Genomic DNA, 22,988 nt, shown 5'->3' on the forward strand with positions numbered 1-22,988 from the left:
ACCTCTTGTCCTAGATATGTAGGTTTATGAACAGAGGAGAAGCACCTTCCAACAAGCAATTAAGTTCCCTAAAATATTACACAAAGGCCTAATCAGAAACGGATTACAAAATAGAAGTGGTTCTGTTCTAGACCAAAACCGTAATGCGGCCAGGGCATGACTGCATCGCATTTTATGCATCAGATCACGAATCGAAAATCTTTAATTCCCATCACCGTGCCATGGTGGCTAGCATACCGCATTGTAGTAGTGCTATCAGCTACAAACATAATTTTTGATCATCTGTCCTTTCCAGTCCAATTTGGGTCTGATCAAAACCCATTTTGGGATGATTCTAACCCTCAAAGACGATGGCTAAGTGTTCAAGGAAGTTGAAACACTTTAACGATTAATCCAACACTCTTAACCATGGATTATGCATCCTCCGTGCCTTTTTCTAGAGTGTGACACGCAAGGACAGAAAAGAACACATCAAGGAGGATCACATACCTTCTGGAAATTCGATATGTTGCTAAGGACGAGGTAGAAGGAAAGCAATCCTAGAAACAACACAAGAACTTCACCACAAAGGCAACAAATCTTCACTTCAGCTCTCATTACTCCAAAGATGGCATGCTCACAAGACACTCTCACCTAGGGTTTGTTGGTTGGAAATGAGATAGATTTCCTGGATTTTAGGGTTAGTTATGCTTAAATACCCACAAACATCAAACTAGACCCTCAAAGTACAACAAAATGACCCCCAACTTCGTACACATGACCAAGAATCATTTTCTTACACTTACGGTCCCAATAACTTGACTTTAACAAGATAAGAGGTTAATTTAATGAAAGAGTGTAACAAAAACTAACCACGATGACAAAATAAAAATTTCGGGTCATTACATACAGATGGTGAGATGAGTAATGGCAGAGAGAGAGAGAGAGAGAGAGAGAGAGTTTAACTTTAAATTTTAGTGAAAATGTCAAAGAAAAAAACATAAAGAAATTGTAGAGGAGAACCTAGACCTACAAATATTTACCATTGAAAATCTCTTTATCTCCAGTCCAGTTTAGGGGTGAGCAGTTGAAGCTCCGGACTGGGACCTTGATCCGATAAGCCTCAAAAGGTAGGTCAATGGTCCACTAATTTATGCCAAACTGGTTCGGTTCGATGTACCTATGACATCCCTATTTTCACGGCCAGAAAATGCCGATTTGTTTATGCTTATTTAACAATCAAAGTATCTTTTTTGAAGAATTATATTGCGGAATTTGTTCCCATAAAACATGATAAGATATTATCAAAGCATTTCCGAAGAAATGTATTTTATTTACGTTAAAACAATGGGATGTCATCGTCAATACAAAAACATAATATACTCCTTGAATCTCTTAGCAGAATGTATCTTTCATATAGCCACCTGTGATACAATAAACTGAGTGGGTCAGGTTGGGAAACGTGGTGAGTACATAGTACTGTAACAACTCGTTCTTTCGATTCAACAAAAGTCAATGAAATTCATACTAGTTCAAATCAAAGTATACCCTAGTTTAAAATAAGGATTGAAATCCTTCACTCTAGAACCTAACACTTAGTGTAAATCACGAACTGCAAGCCTTTGAAAGCATATATATAAACTTAACATTCAAGGGTAATTATAAAATATATTAAAATATATATTTGAAAATCGGTTTTTGGAATAAAATATTAATCCAAAACCGAATTCCCTTAAAGAGAGAAAGCCACAAATTCACTTCAAAAGGAAAAAGAAAAAGCCGAATTCTTCTCAAAAGGAAAAGCATCGACCGAATTCTTCTTTTGCCTTGACCAAGAAACCAAATTCCCTCCATTTTGTCCCACTTTAGAACCGAATACAAAGGGAATTTGGTCATGAAGGACCGAATTCACCAAGTTAAGGTCTTAAAGGACCGAAAACCTCAATGATAATCCCTTTGACACACTTTCCTAAGCTTACATTCACCACCTTATGAGTTCCTTCATACTTAGGAAACAAATGGATTCATTTAATACTTATAGTAAACATATTTCACTTCATATGCTCTCAAGTATCAAACATATACCCAGTAAGCCTTCAAACTCTCAAGAAAACTTCGTATATGCATCCATAATTTCTTCACTATTTGTAAGTAATCCCTATGAACTAATATTATTTACCTTGTTAAGTTACTAGTTAGCTAATTAGGGATACAATTATGTGTAAAATATACTTAGGATACGATTAATCACACGTATTCTATACCGAGAATCGTCACAACCACATCGTAACCAACCAGGAACTCACACACGATGTGAGTTCATACCCCTGTGTTTTTACTATTTTTCACTGTTTTTTTTTGGGGGGGAGGGGGGGGATACAAGTCTAACACAAGAATAATGTGTTTACAATCAAATGATATCTAAATATTTCTAAAACGACTTTAAGTTACTGAAACTCTTTTAAATACTTTAAAAACTCTTTTAAACTTATATTTTGCCTAAATCATATATATATATATATATATATATATATATATATATATATATATATATACACACACACACACACACACATATATATATATATATATATATGATTTAAAGGGTTTAGGACAATATGAACAACAAACTAACTGCTGATCCGGAAAATCCACGTGCTATCATCATCAATAATACCCAATTAATAATTGGGTCTTAACCCAAAATCAAGAACCTAGATCACTTGTCTAACATCCAGGGTAAAATACCATTTTACCCTTTTTCCTACTTGGCCCAACCCATTTTCTCCAAAAGCCCAAATTTTTAAATGGCACCCAAAACCCAATATGGCCCAATCTAAGAAGGACCAACGTCCAACAATAGCCCAAAGTCCAGAAATTATCCATAGGAGTTAAGGGGCCAAACCCAATCAAAACATAGCCTAAATAACCCATTCCTATAACTCATTTGTCCCACACATTAGCGTACGCTTAGCGTACCAAGATCGTACACCCTATGTGTGTGATCGATCTGGAAACAGGTTCACACCCAGTACGCTCAGTGTACCCAAGAGTACGCCCTACGTACTAGCTTGATCCCAAACCCTTGGCCAAACGACTTAACCACTTCAGAACTTATCAACCAATCCACAAAATAACATCATATTAAGGTCCGAACCCATAAATTTGAAGACATTAAGCCTTTGCATGGCTAAAAACACCCCAAGGTCCAATTCTAGCATCTTAACTCCATTAAGTGAAACATCAACCTTGCATGGTTGAACAAAACCCAACAAGTTATCATTTTTTTAACAAGGGACCTCAGAAAAGCAGAGATCTATCATCCCAAGTTGATGGAATAGCTCATACTCCCAAACAAAGCTTAAAGGATCCAAAAATGCATAAAAAGGCCCTAAACTAGATCTAGCATAAGAAATCATCAAGTTGAGAGCTTTATACCTCAAATAGCTTGCAAAGTTGATGATGGTTCTAGATCTTCAAGCTCAAGCCACACCAAGATAACCTCCAAATGTTCTTCCTTTAAATGACCAAAAACACCACCAAAACTCACTTCCAAGCTCAAAACTCACATATGGCGCTTAAGGTTTCATCTTAGGGTTTAGGGGAGTGGAGGCTGACCAAAAGATACCACCAAGGCAACATAAGTTGCTTAAATAGGTCACAAACCATAAAAATTAGGGTTTGTACCTGCTTAGCGTACGTCCCACGTACACCCAGCGTACGTCGGTGCCTCCGCGACCATCAAACGAGCCAGTACGCCCAACGTACTCGGCTAGGGACTAAAATGAAAAGAATTCACAATAAGGGTTAAAAAGGAACATACCAATAAATCTCGACAACCACCCTGTTCTTCCATACAAGTATCACTAAGATGACTAGCATCATACATAGTATAGTGAGAAGAGTCACCTGATTCACATAGATAGATAAACCTCAGCTTAATGTCACTCAACCGATGCTACAACACACCTATCAAATCAGATAAGGTCCAACCTTAGTCTATACCCTAAATCCAGCAAATTGACCAAAAGTCAACCATGCTGAAAAGTCAACGGTCAACAGTCAATAGTACCAATAGTTGACCCTCATGTCGTGACCAACCCTTGGTCACGTCATGAGAACGTGCTCATCCCGATTCCCAACTCGGTCACGCGCCAAATTAGTCACGGACAAGTCAATCAGTAGAAGCCATGACGTGAACCTTCCTTGGTCACGTTGTGAACTCATCAAGACAAGATAATAATGGGATCTTCTATCGTCATGTCGTGACATTCCTTATGCCACATTGTGACCACAGTCTGAGCAACCACTTAGTATTTTGAGTCCTTAATTTGATAAGTCTTCAAATTCAACTTTCCAGAAAGCTTTAAAGGACTTTAGAGGTTCATAAAAATGACAACTTTATGGACATGCATGTCCTCTACCCCAACCTAGGTCAAAAGCCAAGAAAATGACCTAAAAACTCGTGTAAGGTTCACAATCCACATCCAATACTTAGATCCATAAGAGATGATGCTCCAGGGACTCAGGAGGACTATAAAGTTGCCAACTTTATTTCATTCATTTACTCAAATCAAAACCATGAATCAAAAAGGACTAGAGTAACTTAGATCTAAGAGAATAAAACATAAAGGTTGAAGCTTAAATCCTTACAAATAGTCCAAAAGGTGATATCAAAGATGAGAAAGTGTTTCTTGCCTGATCCTTGCACCAGTTCTCCTCCTACTTCTTTCAAAGAGCACCAAAACCGCCAAAATGAGCCAAGAACAACCAAGAGAGATTAGGGTTAGGGTTTTTGAGGTTTGAGAGAGGAAGTTGATTATGAACCCTAATTTCGAGTTTATGAGGTTTAAATACGAAGGAAACCCTAAACGATACGCGTCCATACTCATGTTACGTCCATACTCATGAGTTTGGGTTGCAGCCATCCTCACGACGTGTCCATACTCATGTTACGTCGTGAAATGCTTCCCGGATACGCGTTTCCCATTTGACCTGTCATGTCGTGACCCCCGATTTTTTCTAAAAACCAAGCTTTTGACTCCTTAATGCCCTAAACCAATCAAATCTGGAAAACGGGTGTTACAAAAGCTTTTTACTTTTTTATATGTTAAGCAAATATATTATAAAATGTAAAATTAATTAAAAAAAACTAATTTTTTTATTATAAAGTTTAATTTGTAAATAAAAAATATTTATGAAACCATTTCACAACAATTCAACTCTACTGCATCAGATTAGCTTGTAATAATGAGTTTTTTTTACTATACTTCTATAAGATCTTAATTAAACCCTCAATGAAGACGGATATAAAATATAAGAGGGGGGGGGCAAAATGTAGAGGTGGAAAATACTGGCACGACACGAAATGTGTTATGAACTCGGCACGAAATGAACGAGTTTTGGTAAGATATTTTCACATGTTTAAATAAACATGTTGACATAACATGACACAGAAATTAAACGGGTGATGTTAGTGTTGAGAATTTCAACTCGAATATGACTCGGAAATAACCCGTTTATTTATATACAAGTTTTTTGAATTCTTTCAATAAACTAGAAAGATCCAAATCAAAACCATAAATAAAGAAAGTGTTTGCATTGAGTCATCTTGTAATGTGGAAATGACTTAGTCATACGTCTACATCAAGACTTCATTTTTAGTTTTTCCTTTATTTATGAGACTACATTATCCCTTTGACCACTCTCTCGTCCTCACTATCTCGTCTTCCGCCTCCCCAACTTCTACCCCTTCCATTTTGTCATCTGAACTTGCTATGGCTTTATCTATTCCGTCTTCCAACTATTATTTTTTCCTTTTCGTCTACCCAACTCCTCTTTCAAAATTTCAATGTTTTAACCTCACATGATACGACATATTTCAAGGTATACCCCTAACACGAAACTCGACACGAACTCTATACGAAATAAACAGCTTGACTCAACACAACATGTTAATTAAACGGGTCGGGTTAGGGTCAACTACTTTCAACCCGTTTACTGTTTCAACACGATACGAACCAGCACGACACGGCACGATTGTCACATCTACAGGGATGGGTGAGTCGATGAAACTTTAATATTTTACACAAACGGTCCTTAAGTATATAAAATGACAATAAAATGAAATAGAGAAGATAAAAATGATGAGTTTACATATGGTTTACCAAAGGGATAGATTGAAACCAGAAAAAAATGGTAAATAATGATTAAAATAGAAACTACAAGGATTGTTTGTATTAATTTTTTTTAAAATTGGACTAAGAGTGTAATTTATTTTTGATAATTAGTTTTGCTAGTATCGGTATAAAATTTACTATTTTAATTCTTAGATAATAAATAATTATAATTATAATTCTTTATTTGAATATAAAAAAAAAAAAAAAAAAAGCTGAATAATTATTACGAACGTAGGAAATTTGTTTAAAAATACAAATACAACTCTACCAAATAATCACACTTATAATGTCACCACATAAATGCAATCTACCTTATCATCAAACTATTCCACTATAATTTCATCATGTTGTAAAAATGGTGTTCACTAGGTTATATATATATATATATATATATATATATATATATATATATATATATATATATATATATATATATATATATATATAGAGAGAGAGAGAGAGAGAGAGAGAGAGAGAGTTAGGTTCAAATGTTTTCACTATCTATTGTGTGCATGTATGACTGATTCTGGACCAATTATTTTAGTTATTTTAAGAAAGTAATTAATGCCTATTATATCTTCAACATGTAATATACATTAATTACTTTCTTAAAATAACTAAAATGATTGGTCCATAATTAGTCATACATGCACACAATAGATAGTGAAAACAAAATAACCTAACCCTATATATATATATATATATATATATATATATATATATATATATATATATATATATATATATTCCAAAACCATTAGGGTGGTTCAATTAAAACATTTAAAGTAGTTTATAATTTATATTTCTGTATAATAATTTATTATAAAAAAAAAAAAAAAAAAAAAAAAAAAAAAAAAAAAGTAAGTCAAATGACCCACCTTGGTTATGCTTAGCTTCGCCACTACCGTGACCACCGTCACTCCACAAGACATCTACTATATTTTGGGGTAGTTTCCCTAGTGGAAATCTATCCACGTTGGATTTCTATGTGTGTTTTGCCTCCATACCAGCTAGCCTAATATAATTAAAAGGTTTAATATAATAGGAACGAAGGCATGCTATAAACCTTCTTGTTTAACTGGGAATATGTATTGTATTGAATGAACTCTGAATCTTTGGAATTCTTAAAAGCAAATGATATTGTTGTGTTACAAGTCAGCTATACATAAGACATCCTCTAATTCCATCATTTTAAAAACAAATGTCATTTGTAAAAGCAAATCGTACATAAAATACACAAAGTCAACCTTATACATGAAATCATTTAATTAGTAACTTAATTTAACAAGCTTTATTTATAAATAAAACGTCAGGATATCGTTTATTATTTGGCCGGATGACATAGAAAGATAAGCCACAAATTTAAAAAAAAAAATGAAAGAAAATGATGTGAACAAATAACATATTAATCTCATATTCTCAAACAGTTTCATTTTACATCCTTTGGTTGTGTTTGGAGTTAATTTATAAACTAAAGCTTATGTGTTTGAACTTTGATTTTTATTTGTTGGCCGTCCATTGTTGAGTTGTTGCAAGTCATTCTATTCTTCTTATTTTATTTAGTTTTCTTTAACACTTTAAAAAGATATTCATATAGAATTATCTTATAGTAATGGGTTGACAATTGTAATTTGCCCCTATAAATAAACTTCTTCATCGACTTAAAATCACATTCCATTTTCTTACATTTATAACTTTCTTTTTTCTTGGTAACATTCCTTGAAAATGAAGACTAAAATTCATGTCTTGCTTGTGATAACAATCATGCTTGTGACATCAGTAGATGAGTCGAATTGTAGGAACATTGTTGATCATTCGATTGGTGAAGAAGGAATAAGAGCCAACTTTATTTCCACATTTAAACGTCATTTCAACGTTGGCCCAAAGCTTACAAATGGTGAAAATCAACAACCTTATGTTGTATCACACCGACTTGTCCCTTGTGGACCAAATCCACTTCACAACTGAATGTGGTTCACGCAATGTTTTGTGAAGCAAATTATCAATAGATCTTTTTTTTCAAGATATATATACATGTTGCATAATCTTGTGTAGCTCCAAAATCTAGATCTACTATTTATATATAGCTGATATAATTAATTGAGTTGTAACTGCCATAATTCAAAACATGAAGTATTTGTAAGCAAATTTACTATATTGTGTCTATGTACGATGATTTAGGCAAAATCTATTCATGATGTGTTGTTTAGTTTGAAGTTCTATTTTCTAAAAACTTTTAAGAGAAATTAAATATCTTTCTATCTTTTATTCCTACATTTCATCATACCCAATTAAACGGTGACATGTGTAACATTTAATGTTCGTTTAATGAAATTTAAAGATATTTTAGGATACTAATATGACACGTATCATTATTTAAATGGGTAGGAGGATTTGTAGGAACAAAAAGTATAAGGATATTTAATTTCTCAACTTTTAATGATTATAAGAAGCCTTTAATTGGTAGTAAACCTGAAAGTTTAATAAAGATATCGTAACATGCGACAAATTTCTATTTCATGAGTTGAAATATTTTTAGTAAAAGAGTATTATCCGATGGAAATAAATTTAAATTCAATTTAATAAATTTCCAAAATCAAATGTATTATAAATTATAAAACATGTTTCTCCCTAAAATTCCCTTCAAATGTAGCAAACCTGAAAGTTTAATAAAGATATCGTAACATGCGACAAATTTCTATTTCATGAGTTGAAATATTTTTAGTAAAAGAGTATTATCCGATGGAAATAAATTTAAATCAATATAATAAATTTTCAAAATCAAATGTATTATAAATTATAAAACATGTTTCTCCCTAAAATTCCCTTCAAATATTTCTAATAATAGACAAAATCATCTAGATCTTATATCTAATGTAACATGACTCTAGGGTTTGATTATTGCTATAAAACCGTGTACCATAGGGTACACAAATGTACCTACGAGCATGTATACCAAATACTATCATCAAATTTGGCTCATACAAATTGATAATGATATACCAATAACACAAACAAATATAAAAATATAATTTATACTAAAATTACTATTCACGTAGTTTTTAATTTAGAAAAGATTTTGTTTAAATACTTTAGAATAGTGTTTTTTTTTACTTTGTAATAGACACGTTCGTTTAGTTGTTTGTGTTAATATTGTAAAGTCACTTGGAATATATATATATATATATATATATATATATATATATATATATATATATATATATATATATATATACACTAGTCGTTTACCCGCACCAAGCGACGGGTGAACATAGTTTCTTTCGATAGATAGTTTATTCTCGGGACGAAAGTCATTTGGATTATATATTTAACAAAAAGAGGTTCTGCGCAAAATCCAAAAATTTGGGAAAACATAGGGACCATTTATGTAATTTTGTCTGAATTTTCAATAACAACTTTGTGTTTTCAATTATCAAATTATAATAATTAAAAATAGACAAACTTATAAGAGTTTACATGTAATTACAAATTGTTGACTGTATTAATGCATAACATTTTTTTATATACCACATTTTGGATATAAATTTTATCATCGTTGAACATATATACCTAAATTCCAAATTTTTTGTCCCTAAGCTTTATTGATTGTTATCGTAAAACATACTTGAATAATAAATTGTTTTCTTTGAAGATTGAATGGAAACATATGATCTTTAGACGGATATAGAAGAATCCATAAAAAAAAATACATGGGCAGTAGTTTCTTTTACATATAGCGTTTCATGTTTCATAAAACCAAGATCTACCAATAAAAATAACTCACCCAGATATCTAACATCCAAATAAAATGCATCCCATGCCTAAATATAACACCAATCCAGTTTAAAATAAATGTTGTTGATTCACTAAAAATATAAAGAAACTCTAATAAGAATTTTTTTTATATTAAATGGAAAGTTAACTTAAAATATGAACTAATGCAAATAACAATTGTCAATCTTAATTTGTTTCCCTTTTTAATTAAAATTTTTATTATATCATGACACTCGCTCAAACTTTTTTCTTTCAAGTGCATACACTATATTGTATTTTTTAATTAATAACTTTTATTATATTCTTGGCTTTCTAATGCATACCCTAAATTGTTTTCCTAATTTTTTTTTTTAAGATTTCATAAATCAACTCACAATCATAAAATTTGAAATTTGAAAAACAAATATTAATAAAATTTCGCTTCTAAATGTAAATTCAAATACAAACACTAAATCAACATAAAATTTAGTTTTTGCGTATGTAATCTATCACAAACTGCAATATGTTTTTATTACATAAATATAAAACTATCACCAATATAGGAATGAATAGGATGCATTTTTATATCTAATTTTAAAGACAAAAGCATAAATAATGACAATGAAATATCAAGGGATAACTCCAAATTTCTCATAAGAAACATAATTAACCAGAAACATATTAGGATGTTAAAATTGGTATCTTGATATAAATAAACCCGCAAATATGATAAACGAACATAACAGTTTTCTGTTGATAATGCAAAATTCCAACACTTAACAGATTCCTTTATTAAAAGAAAAATATTACACTCGACTTGTGTTTTCAAAATATAATGCTTTCACACAGTAAAATGCAAAGTGTAGTTGTGTGTGGGTTTGCTTAATATGTAAAATAGTCATTTTTTAAGAAGTTCAAAGTAGGTTGCTAGAATATGAAGTAGGACGCTATACTTGAAACTTGGATAAATCTCAATAATTAGTGAACTAAGAACCTCTTTCGAAAAAGAAAAAAAAAAAAAAAAAAAAAAAACCCTTCAAATAGTTATGCAGAAACAAAAGGCCATAAAAGAAAACACATCAATGAATGTTGCAAGTGGAATTAAGCATAACATAGCTTAGATTTATTCTCTTAAAAAATCAAAAACAAAACTACACAATTGACTCCTAACTTTAACTCCACAACGTTAGTAGCAATCTTTTTAGGATCTTCTGGGGCACAAGCATCAACTCCAAAACTTTAGCAACACCAAAATAGTCTCAAACAGATTCCTATAGTATAGACATCTAATTATTCTAGGTTTAAATATTAAAAAAAATATTATAGCAAATTTAAGAAGAAAGTCTTAATTTATGATGATAACACAACTGTTCAAACCTATTAAAAAGCACATCCAAATACTCCACTAACGACCAATAATAATGAACCTGAAGTTAAAACATGTAATAAAAAGATACAACCAATTACAATGACCATTCCCCTGGCCCAAAACAAAAATGAATGGATAAAAGAGATTTAAGGGTAAAATCGTCCAATTGTAAGAGAACTTACAATAGAAGATCATAATAATCAACGTCACATTCTCCAGCACAAAACAAATAATGAGGGATAACAAAGATCTTAAGGGCAATTTCATCCAAAATAAGTGATAATTATCCCTAGGGTACCAAACAAATCAATATTACTGCTCCAACAAGACACCAAAGTGCATAAGTTGATAAAAACTTCAACACTAATAGCCCATAACAAAAAAAGGGAGTTTCTTCTGCTTATTTTGACCTATTAAGAAAAACCAAAAGCCTAGTGATAAAAGTTGATCACGCTCATGATTTTCCTATATGAACCATTTTAAATAGTACAGCAAGCAAAAAAACAACCGGTGCAAACATCTAGTTAAAATACAAAAAAAAAAAATGTTGTATGGCCGATTTGAACCGTGAAACAGATTAAGTATAAATAGGAAAAAACATAATTATAAACCAAGATGGGAATAAGTACAAAAAAAAATCTAATAATATCTACAAATTTGTTAATAAATTGGTAGAAGAGCAAATCATTACATAAACATGCACAAACAAAGGGGCACTTGAGATATAGATCCGAAATTACCAATATTTATTTGAGTGAATGATAGAAATAGGGCCTTATCCAAGACACCATGTTGCTTAGCTTGTCCTTTGCTTTCTCTTGCTCCAGTTTTGCACTTGCCAACAAAACCAATAAGAATTACATCATTTATACCTCTACCCCAATATTAATACACAATAAGAAGAACAAATACATAAAACAAATAAACTAAGAAATAAGAGATGATATAGATTTTGTTATATTATTATTTGAACCAGAATATAGTGTGCAAAAAGCTTTTATGTCCATGGTTACAAACAAATTTTCTCTATCAATGGTTTCAAACAAAAACATCACAATGAGACAACCAAATACCAGATGTGTATAGCAACCAAATTTTGAAGTACCAGTGAAGCTTTCGTACTTTAGGAAGGTTAAGTGAGAAACCTAATCAAAGTTGAAAGTTCCACTGTGATACCCTCATAACCATTCGGACCAATTTTATCACTAGCCTTTATGCTCAATTGATCAATATTTCAAAAAAAAAAAAAAACAAACATACAGTTCATGATTGGTCCGATTTCAATATACCAAGATCAACAACTGTAAGCTATAATATTTAGTATTTGGTGTTGGTTATACCTTCAATATGAATGTTGTCAATTCCACATCTTGACAGATTCCTAAAATCAAGATCCAATGCACCTCAACAGTACGCATAAAAGCTAACCAGCAACTCCATTTTTACATGAGAAATTGATGTATTAAATAAAAAAACTATGAAATTGAAGCCTTGGAAAATAACTTCTGAACAGGGCTTCGTATTTAGCTAACTTTGACCTCTAGATATAATCTTATTGAAAATTTTGAAGACTACCATTCAGTTTATCAAAAACTCTAAACTTCATAAACAGCAAACATAAATTAAAATTAAAAAAAACATTGTTATCTAACTTTTATTTGTATTTACCTGAACGCGAGAGGAAGATCTGGTCATAGGTGAGTCGGCTGCAGAGTTTCCTGACCAGGTAAAGAGATCTGTCAACGAAGTTTCATTGAGACATTTCATCCAACACCTGGGTTTACTTGTGATGTTTGTGATGCCAGAGAGTAGAAAACACAAAAAGAAATGCACAAGGTAGGAAAGAAGATTAGATTTTAATGCTTTTTGGGGAAAAACATGAAATCGACTCCAAAAAAACCTTACCTACTCATTGATGCCTTTCTTAGTGGAGATCTGATCATCATCTTCATTTGGTTTTACAGTCCAAATAAGGCCCTTGATTTTCATTTCCACGAATCATGGGTACCTGCCATTTCTGACAAAAAAAAAACGCATTTTGATAATTAAATATTTGGAAGAAATATAAAGAGGGTTATCAGAAACACCTATGTGAAACTGAAACACATCCATCGTTTTATACATTTTGTAGCATTATGAAATGCATTCCAACAACAATAACTCTTCAAACTTTAGCTAAAAGGATAAAAATGCATCAAAGGAAAAACAAAAAGAAAGGGCACCTGAGAGAGATAGAGAGAGAGACAAATAGCAACAGAATAACAAAAAGAAATTACACCTGAGAGAGATAGAGAGAGACAAAGAAAGATCGTGGTGTGGTTCGTCGTCAAAATATATGTGTAAGGGCAGAGACTATGTCGAGACAGTTAGGGTTTCTTGTCATAATAGAAGGTAGAAAAGGGGCGAGAGAGGGGGTGGCGATGGCATCGGCTAGATAGGGTTTCAAAAGTTGGATCTTCATTAGACACATGTGCAATTAGGGGTTTGAGAAGAGAAACAGAGGTAAAGAAACGTAGAGTGGCAGAGCGTCGATCAGCCAGGTTAAAAGGAAGAGCATTTGAGTGAGCGAGGGTGGTGATACCAGAGGTCCACCAGAAACTGAAGCGAGTTAGAAAAGAGGCGATACAGGGGGTGGGTTTGACGGTATCAGTTGTTGTGTCGATGAGGGCTAGGGTTTAGTGTTTCTAACATGTAGCGATACAAGTACACGCTTTCACTTTAAGCTTAATAAGATTGTAAATTATGTTGTAACAGGTATACCTCTTAAATTTTAAGAAACAGTCAAAAAAAAAAAAAATTATATATATATATATATATATATATATATATATATATATATATATATATATATATATATATATATATATATAAACCTATTAAACTCACGTTTATATCTAATTTTATAATTTAATGAGATAGAAATAAATTTAAAACCATAAACTATATTTATAAATCAAAATAAAAGGTGATTGTACTAAAATATCATTTCCATATTATTAAAGAATAGAACTAAATGAATTTAATTAGGATTAAACCTAATTAAATGTGGGAAAACTCCATCACGTGAATACATAATATGTGATATACAAAAACCTACAATATCGACGTGATGAACTCCTCCTATATCGATGTGAAGAATCCATCTGAATAGCTCCTGCGACTTTATCGCTGATACCAATTAATGGTATAAATATAGTCTTTTATATTCTCTTCTTCGTCACAACAGTTTAACTGTTCTTCGTTCGATTAAGTTTAGTTTTGATTAACTTTTTGCATTTGATTAACTTTTGGTTCTTCCTTCAGTTATGTTTGGTTTGCAATAGACAATTTATTTCCTCCTCTTTGATGGATAATGAGGTTGATGCACCGAGATACGACATAAGTGCTCACTCCCCCATATTGAGTAAGTTTTTATCAACGATGGATGATACTTTATGTTTCCTTTAAGTTTTCTTAACTGTTTTTTTCATTGTGGTTATCAGACATGTAATATCAAAATTCAAGTTTAAATTGAAATATGGATGCTTCTTTTAGTTAGCTAGGATCATGTAGGCAAATGTATTGCTTTGGATCAACATGTCTCTATATAGACACATGTTTGTACGACTTAGATCATCTAGTTCAATAGGTGAAAAAACATTACTCATCATAAAGCGATATTGTTTTGTCAATAGTATTTTTTGACAAACATGCAAAAGAGCAATACATTATTGAACTTGATAATAATGAGAGATTCATGGTGATGATTAACATGTATAAGGAGGAGAAGGAAGTAATTATGGACACCATGGAAGAAGGACTTGCAAATATCTTGCACATCAAGTCTTTGATGAAGCATCCACTAGCAAGAATAAAGAACATAAAAGATCATGAGTTTTTGTTATGAGTTTGATTATTTTTTAGTATTTTTATGCTCTTTGTATTGATTGTTTAATTTTTTATTTTTATCGTTTGGTAGGATTTGTCATTGGTAAAACCGTTAAACTTTTGATCAAATATTGTATCTATTTTGTGACCATTTTTGTATTTGTTTTTCTCCCATAAGTTGTCACATGACTGCATATTTCTATATTTCTGTCACAAGGAAAGAATTCTAGAATGTATTTTTGCACAGGGACCAACTCCTTAATGTTTTTTTGGACAATGACCATTTTCTGTAATGTTTTTCTGTCACAAGGACTTGATCTTTAAAGTTTTCCTATATAGGGGACCGATTTTGTAATGTATTTTTGGACATGGACCATTTCTGTAATGTATATATATCACAATGATGTATTCTGAATGTTTTCCTGCAAGGGGAACATTTTTGTAATAATTTTCTATCATAGGGGACCAATTCTACAATGTATTTCTCGACAGGGGACATTTCTATAATATTTTTCTATCATAAGGACTTGTTATGTAAAGTTTTCTTGCACAGGGGACCAATTTTGTAATGTATTTTTTGACATGGACCATTTTTGTAATGTATTTCTTTTAGGAGGATGTATTATGTAATGTTTCTTTGCATAGGGACCATTTTTGTAATAATTTTCTGTCATAGGGCACCAATTTTGGAATGTATTTACGGACATGGACCATATCTGTAATATTTTTCTGTTACAAGGACCTGTTCTGTAAAGTTTTCCTACATAGGTGACCAATTTTGTAATGTAGTTATTTGTATGTAATGTTGGTATTTTAGGACACCAGCTTGAACCACATCTTAACCCAACGGTTGTTTGAAGTCTATTTTAGTTTTTAGTATACTCGAATTAGTTATGTTGAAATACCGCCAAAAAATACATTTTATAACATCAAAGTGTAATCAACTATAAATTGTGCAACTGACATGTTATAACATATTTAACGCTACACCAATTACTAACTCTATTACAGGGGTAGATTGGTCAAAAATATATTGACACTATATAATCATTGACAAAGCTATAGAATTAACTAAGTCTAATACAAGGGTATAATGGTCAGAAATACATTGCCATCAAAATAAGACACAAAGCTCCATAATTGGAGGTATACTCATGAAGAATGAAATAGGTTATGTCTCTCCTAAATATATTGGTTATAAACTCATTTTTTCTTTCTTTTTTTGACATGCAAATTCTGCTCTCGAGCTAGGAGTTTTGTGTGGTGTTTTCTCTTATGATTTTAATATAACACTTGATACTAATGTTTAGGAATAATAATCTATTGTCTATATTCAATATTGATAATTTTTCTATACTAAACAAGATTAAAGAATATTAGATTTTATGAATTTCAACTCATTTAACTTATGTCTAGTAGCTGGACAAATTTAGGTAATACAATTTTGACATTTCAATTTCATGTTGAACATCATTTTCATCGCACACAAAAAATATTTTTTTTTCCAGCATAGTGATTATTAGTTTCTTAATGGCCTCCATAATCATACATTTAAAACTTTTAGAATTTTGTTTCTCTACGGAGTCATAACACCTGTCAACTTGAAAGAAAGCTAGAGTTTGAAATTTCTACAACAATTATTTTTTTGTTTGTGTATGATTTATGTGTAGGAGTAAATTACACAAATGGTCTCTATGGTTTAGGATAATTTGCGTGCTTGGTCCCTAACTTATGTTGTTAACTTGGAAGATACATAATGTTTGTTTTTGTTACGCACTTGGTCCCTATTGTTTGTTTTTGTTATATGTTTGGTCCATGTCTTACCTAAAAATACTATTATTTATATAGGGAAAAATGGTAGGGTAGGTAAGGTAAGGTGATGGGATAGAGTTGGAGGTCTGTTTATTTAAATAAATTAAAAAAATCAATGGCAAAATAGTTTTTTTAGGTAAGACATGGACCAAACGCGCAACAAAAACAAACAGTAGGGACCTTAAAAAATAAGTTAGGGACCAAACGTGCAAATTACCCTAAACCATAGAGACCATTCGTGTAATTTACTCTTTATGTAGTGTAATGGCTACCGATCCAAACATAATGAAAAATAGACCCTACTTTGAAATTTCTACCATAATTATGATAAAAAAAAATAATAAGAGACTTAATTTAGAAAGAGTGCTTATCACTCATCCATGAAGCTCAAATACTAAATGTGCATTATCCATAACAATATTTTATCACAAGCCTTCTACTATCACTTTCCGTATCATAGTTGATAGTCATTACCAATTGCATAATTGCAAAGCATGTGTTTTAAATGTTTAGGATTTTCAAACCTCATACATGACACAAGCTTTTGTTTCTTCTGGTATACAACTTCATTGAATATTGTTTGCACTTTCAGTTTTCAGTCATTCTCAACATTTAGGTCATCCTCAGATAGTCTTTCAGATGTGGGATTTTCCTTAGGGCCTCTTGTGTATATCTTTCCATAAAAACAAAACATTCATCTTTGTCCATTCCAACAAAATCAATGTTCTCAAACATATCATGTATACCATCAGAGTAAATGAATGAGAAAGTTGAGAGAAGACATGATGATCGGTTCCTAATGTAAACAACACATCTAATTCATTATTACACACATGGACTTAAGTACATGGCACCTCCATTAATGAGTTGAAATTATGGGTCTATATAATTTAATGACCATGCAATGGGTAACTCTTTAACTCATGACATTTTTAACTTATAAATATTCAATTTTATGTGCCTCCAAAGTCAACAAAAATAAAATTTAAAATAGACCGATTCGAAATACATCAAACATTAGTGTGGTGAATTGTCTTCTTCCATGAAATCGTAGATTTAACTCCCACCTAAAAATGTATATTGGTTTTAGACGTAGAATAGGAATAGATGGTAGAATTTTTTTAAAAAAAGTTATTATAAATTAATAAAACATAAAAACCAAATTAGTAAAAACTTTTGACGGTGCCTTTATAAAGGCACAGGAAAGTATAGAGAGAAATCTTTGTCTGGATTCTCGAGAGGAACAACCGACGCAGAAGCTACAAACAGATCTGCTCGTCGACGTAGTCATTCCCTGCGCTACAGTAGACGAAACTCTGGTTGGTTGTTTGTTTGTCTTGGATTTGCATCCATTTTCGATTGAGTTTTGTTTTTTGACCTAATCGATACGCAAATGAATACTTCGATCTTGTTGTTTCTCGGTAATCGGATATTGATAAATGTTAGGGCGATCACTTTTTTAGGTTATTGTACGTGATTGCGATCTGAAATTCGATCCTCTACCATGCGAATAACTTAGGTATGGACGAGTGTTTCTGTTTGTTTATGCATCTGAGGGGAACTGATGATCTTTTGCAGTGTTAATTTGAGTTTTTGTGTTATTGTTTATATTTATCACTTAGTCTAAGTGTTGACTTCTTTTTAAGACACTATCATCTTGTTCCTTGTCGATCAAGTTCATTGAATTCTTTCGGCTGTTATATGTCCGTAGAAATTTACCTATGATAGCAAGTGCAGTTAACAGAAATTGATCTGGACCGACTTTTCATTTGCTTTTGTGGAATTGGAGAGCTTTCTTGGAACGATGTACCAGTGTTTTAGTGAAGTTAAGCTTTAACAAGGCAAAATCAGTCCTAATGTTCAATAACTCATGTGCTTATATAGAGAAACATTACAGTTGCTTATTCAGTGACAACTGGATTTCAAATGCTAATTACAACTATCAAAGCCTTAAAAGTACATATAGTGCTGGACAATTGGCATTGCATCTTATCATGAAAGGTTTAGAGAAAAACAGTGACATCGAGTGCCTGAGTTTGGCTATCTTTGGAAATTTCACAATGACCGATAATATAGTTATGGTATTCTTCATGCTTGCTTTCATGTTGTTGCGGTTATATATATCATGCACATATTATTAAGCATTATTTTTGTTTTCCAATATTCAAACAGATCCATGTTATGTGTTTTTTTTTTTACCTTTATTATCATGAAAAACTAAATTCTATAGGAGAAGAGTGTGACGTGCTGTGCATATATTTCTTGTTTCAGCAAACCTGCTACTCAGCTGCTTCTTGTGATTCTTAAGTATCAGAATGTCTACAATCGGAGACATGGGGTAACATTCTATGATATCTGCTTTTACTTCATACTCTACTCTAGCATGTTTTATTGTCATCTTCTCCTATAATGAACCCGTGTTGGTTTTATTTTCTCCCTTCAAGAATCAAGATTTTCAGACCTTGTTTGGACTTTGGAGAATGCAATCTATTTGATAACAACTAAACCACCTACATCTTATTCTATAGTTTTTCTTTTCCCTTGAAGATTCTTTGACCAGAAAGACCTTTGGACAAGGCAAAATGATTGATAGCAAACTAAACCATCTTATTTCCAATTCTAGTAGATATAACATGTATTTCTTTTGTACAGTAATGTAACATCGGTAATTGCTTAATGATCATGATCCCATATCTTTTTAATATTATTTCTTGATATGAAGTCGATTTATCATTATTTTGTTTCTCATAAAGCATATGCAAATTCAACGGGAGCAAAATCTAGTGTTAAAGAAAGAGTGCAAGAAGTGAAAGATATCTTTTGACTATATATGATATCAAGTTTAAAAGAAGGAAAGATGATAAATATCGATTACAACTAAAATAGATGCGTTTGAAATTAATAAGTATATGACTATGTTACAAGTTTTTACCATGAATGTTATTGTTGTTGCTTGATTTGTGCTTTATATCATATTGTTTTGTTGAAGCAGTCGGAGATCTGTGAGGTGGGATGAGGAAAAACTATCAGAAATCGAAGCAAACAAACCAGAAAGGCAGAAAATTACTGAACCAAAGACTCCTTATCATCATATGAACTCTGATGTTGATGGTAAGTTGATGCACATATGTCAGAATTGACCCCATAAATTAAACTGTTTTCTTTTATTAGTTGGAATAGAAAGAAGTGAAAGTATGCTGCTATTTCTGATGTTATTATTTGTGTGTCAGGATCTTTATCTCCTGTAAGGAATCCTTGTTTCTCTGAAAGGGATGGTGAGATTGTGCATGAAGAAGAAGAAGAAGAAGCATCATCAAATCATCCTTCTGTGTTCAATGAAATGGTGGATGATACAAGTAGACATATTATCAGCTCACATCCCTCTGGCTCTGGCTGGACATCATCATCAGAGAATGAAGGGGATGCTATGGATGAAGATAATGAAGGTCCTTTTTTCTTTCACTTCAAATTATTATCTATCTTTAATCTTTATGGATTCAGCAATTAAACTATTATTATTATAATAAATAATAATAGGAGGGGGTTCAAGGTTCAAGGAGCAGAGGCGGGCCCACTATGACGAGTTCCATAAAGTAAGAGAACTGAGGCGAAAAGAGTCTGTGAATGGTGATGCAGCATCATCATTGGCTGTTGGTGTACAAGATATCGACATTACTACTGATGGCAAAAAACCTTCATCTGCCAACTAGTAATAACTACTAACTACTTTTTGTTGTAAAATAAATACTTGAAACTGGTTGTCTTTTAAGATATGTAGAAACGTTACTTATATGCAAGTAACTAACGACCTTCTCTTTCTGTTCTTACTTGTTAATGTGTTGTTTTTATCTCAAACCTCAGACTAAAAAACAATCTCGACCTTTCTAGTTTCTTCATGCTTTTTTAGTTGTCTTCCCTTCAAATCTTGAAGCCCCATATTGATATATTCTTTTTGTTGCTCTTCTGTTTGTTTTATATTCATATTGTTCAATGTTCGTACTTTACTCTTAGATGATAAGACAAGTACAAAAGAGTTTTAGTTGTTATGCCGTTATGAAAATTGGTTGCGGAAACGTTTTTAACACCAAATCATTAAATTTTAACAACCAAGGAACCGATTTCGTATTCCTAATCTTTTATTAATTATTTTATCTTACCGTCTAAACTAATTCCTAGATAATCAAGGAAAACGACAATTTAGTAAATGGTTAATTCTTTTAACTAACTTCCTTATTAAAATATTTTCTTATTTTTTTGCTTTTTAGGAATTAATTCTATTCGAAAAAACTAACAAAAATTATAGTTTTATCATATATATATATATATATATATATATATATATATATATATATATATATATAGAGAGAGAGAGAGAGAGAGAGAGAGAGAGAGAGAGAGAGAGGTGATTCCCTTGAGATTAAGTAGAGATCTTGAGATTCAACCTGAGTCATATATTTCTTATTTGCAGTTCTAACGTTCAAGTGTACCGGCATCAGCAGTGTATGCCTAATCGTAAATGATTATGCATATATGTCTGTTCACAGTGTCAAAACTGACACAAAAAACCACGGTGTCAAATCAAATTTCTGTATAAAAAGAATGTTTTTTTTTCATTTACCCAAAAAATTATATTATATGATTTGTATAATCTCTAATACATAAATTCATGTGTATACGGAAAAAGTAATTGTTTACTGGTCATTTCTTTCTAATTACACAAAACATATAATTTTTCTCAATACTCACAAAAATATCGCCTTTATTTTTTGGCTTGGATTTTTATTTTTATTTTATCTAAATAGTTATTTGATTTCTTAAAATTTAAAGGTCTAATCAAATACAATCTCATTAATCCATTATCCGAAACAAAAATCAGCCGCAAATGGTTATTACCAAAAACCTGGTTAGTGGAGGCCACTTCTTGAAAAGAGAACCACTCCTCGTGACACGCACGTGACGCAAAAGATAAGAATTTGATGTGTTGAAGTCTTTGAAGAGCAGCAGCAAAGCAAAGAAAGTTCAGGTGAGCTATTGGCAATGGAGGAATCAACCGCCGAATCGATGTCAACTCTCGCAACCAGAATTTGCAATCAAATAAACTCCGTCTTCGCCAAATCCTCCACCACCAATCCCTCTCCCTTGGATATCACCGTCGACGAAATAGCTTCCACCGCCGCCCGCCGTGGAAAAATCTTCGTCTACGGAGTAGGTCGAGAAGGTCTGATGATGAAAGCTCTCTGCATGAGGCTGGCACACTTGGGACTCTCCGCCCACTGCGTCGGTGACATGACTACGCCTCCGATCTCTTCCTCCGATCTCCTTATCGCGTCCGCCGGTCCAGGTGGTTTCTCGACCGTCGATGCTATATGTGGTGTCGCAAAAACGAACGGCGGTCGTGTGCTGGTTCTCACTGCACAGCCGGAGTCAGGATCGTCGGTGAAGTATGCGAGCGTGGTGGCGTATATAGCGGCTCAGACGATGGCGGATCATGGTGTTGCGATGGAAGAAACGACGACACCATTGCTTCCGATGGGGAGTGTATATGAAGGGGCGATGTTTGTATTATTTGAGATGGTGGTTTTCAAATTGAGTTCAGTTTTGGGTCAAAGCCCCCATGAAATCCAATCTCGCCACACCAATTTGGAGTAAGGAATTGGGAAGTAATTCAATTTGTTTATGTAACTAATTAACTTTTAGATGTTTCAATCTAATGTATAAAGTGAAATATATCTATTTTGGATTTGTGTAGATATCTTTTCACTTTGTTACCGATAATTTGTTTAATCTCTAGTGTGCATTTGGGATTTGAACCTGAATAAGGTATATTCATAAGGGTGCTAACCTTATTTATATAAATCATTACATCGTAACAGTAAGGTACACAAACATTAGGCCGGTGGGTGTAGGGTGCGGTTCAGCTGAAACCGCAGCTGATGTGGCACTGAAACACCGCCCCCTCCATGCGGTTTTGGAAGTGCGGTTAGGGAGTGCGGTAATGAGAGGGAGCGCTCCCTTCCTCTCTCTCTCTC

At 32.4% G+C, this 22,988-nt stretch overlaps 2 protein-coding genes and 1 long non-coding RNA gene across 15 annotated transcripts; 2 read left to right on the forward strand and 1 right to left on the reverse strand.

The window, feature by feature from the left end:
- Positions 1-10,955: 10,955 nt before the first annotated feature.
- Positions 10,956-13,968, reverse strand: LOC145088874 (uncharacterized). Of its 8 annotated transcripts, none has more exons than XR_013701277.1 (5): positions 13,559-13,968; positions 13,186-13,297; positions 12,949-13,054; positions 12,021-12,714; positions 10,956-11,182 (listed from the first exon to the last, which is right to left on the reverse strand). It is a non-coding gene; the product is annotated as an uncharacterized LOC145088874 (long non-coding RNA). The 8 variants fall into 8 exon arrangements; XR_013701275.1 differs by having other exon boundaries at positions 12,949-13,063; XR_013701280.1 differs by having other exon boundaries at positions 12,021-12,114; positions 12,949-13,063; positions 13,559-13,966.
- A 4,164-nt stretch (positions 13,969-18,132) lies between these two features.
- Positions 18,133-20,778, forward strand: LOC145088876 (protein phosphatase inhibitor 2-like). Of its 6 annotated transcripts, none has more exons than XM_079027309.1 (6): positions 18,135-18,278; positions 18,423-18,478; positions 19,231-19,297; positions 19,949-20,070; positions 20,190-20,405; positions 20,497-20,778. In XM_079027309.1, exons 3-6 carry the CDS (start codon positions 19,275-19,277, stop codon positions 20,667-20,669), a joined length of 534 nt encoding a protein of 177 aa, XP_078883435.1. In that variant the 5' UTR covers positions 18,135-18,278; positions 18,423-18,478; positions 19,231-19,274; the 3' UTR covers positions 20,670-20,778. The 6 variants fall into 6 exon arrangements, with proteins under 6 accessions (XP_078883436.1, XP_078883439.1, XP_078883435.1 ...); XM_079027312.1 differs by having other exon boundaries at positions 19,952-20,070; XM_079027310.1 differs by lacking the exon at positions 18,423-18,478 and having other exon boundaries at positions 18,133-18,278.
- Positions 20,779-21,867: 1,089 nt separating this feature from the next.
- On the forward strand, positions 21,868-22,709 carry LOC145088877 (Sugar isomerase (SIS) family protein). Its single transcript, XM_079027315.1, has one exon. It carries the CDS (start codon positions 21,997-21,999, stop codon positions 22,606-22,608), a length of 612 nt encoding a protein of 203 aa, XP_078883441.1. The 5' UTR covers positions 21,868-21,996; the 3' UTR covers positions 22,609-22,709.
- The last annotated feature ends 279 nt before the right edge of the window (positions 22,710-22,988 follow it).

Source organism: Lactuca serriola, chromosome 2, assembly GCF_051521515.1.
Source record: "Lactuca serriola cultivar US96UC23 chromosome 2, Lser_US96UC23_V15, whole genome shotgun sequence".
Classification (NCBI taxonomy): Eukaryota; Viridiplantae; Streptophyta; class Magnoliopsida; order Asterales; family Asteraceae; genus Lactuca; species Lactuca serriola.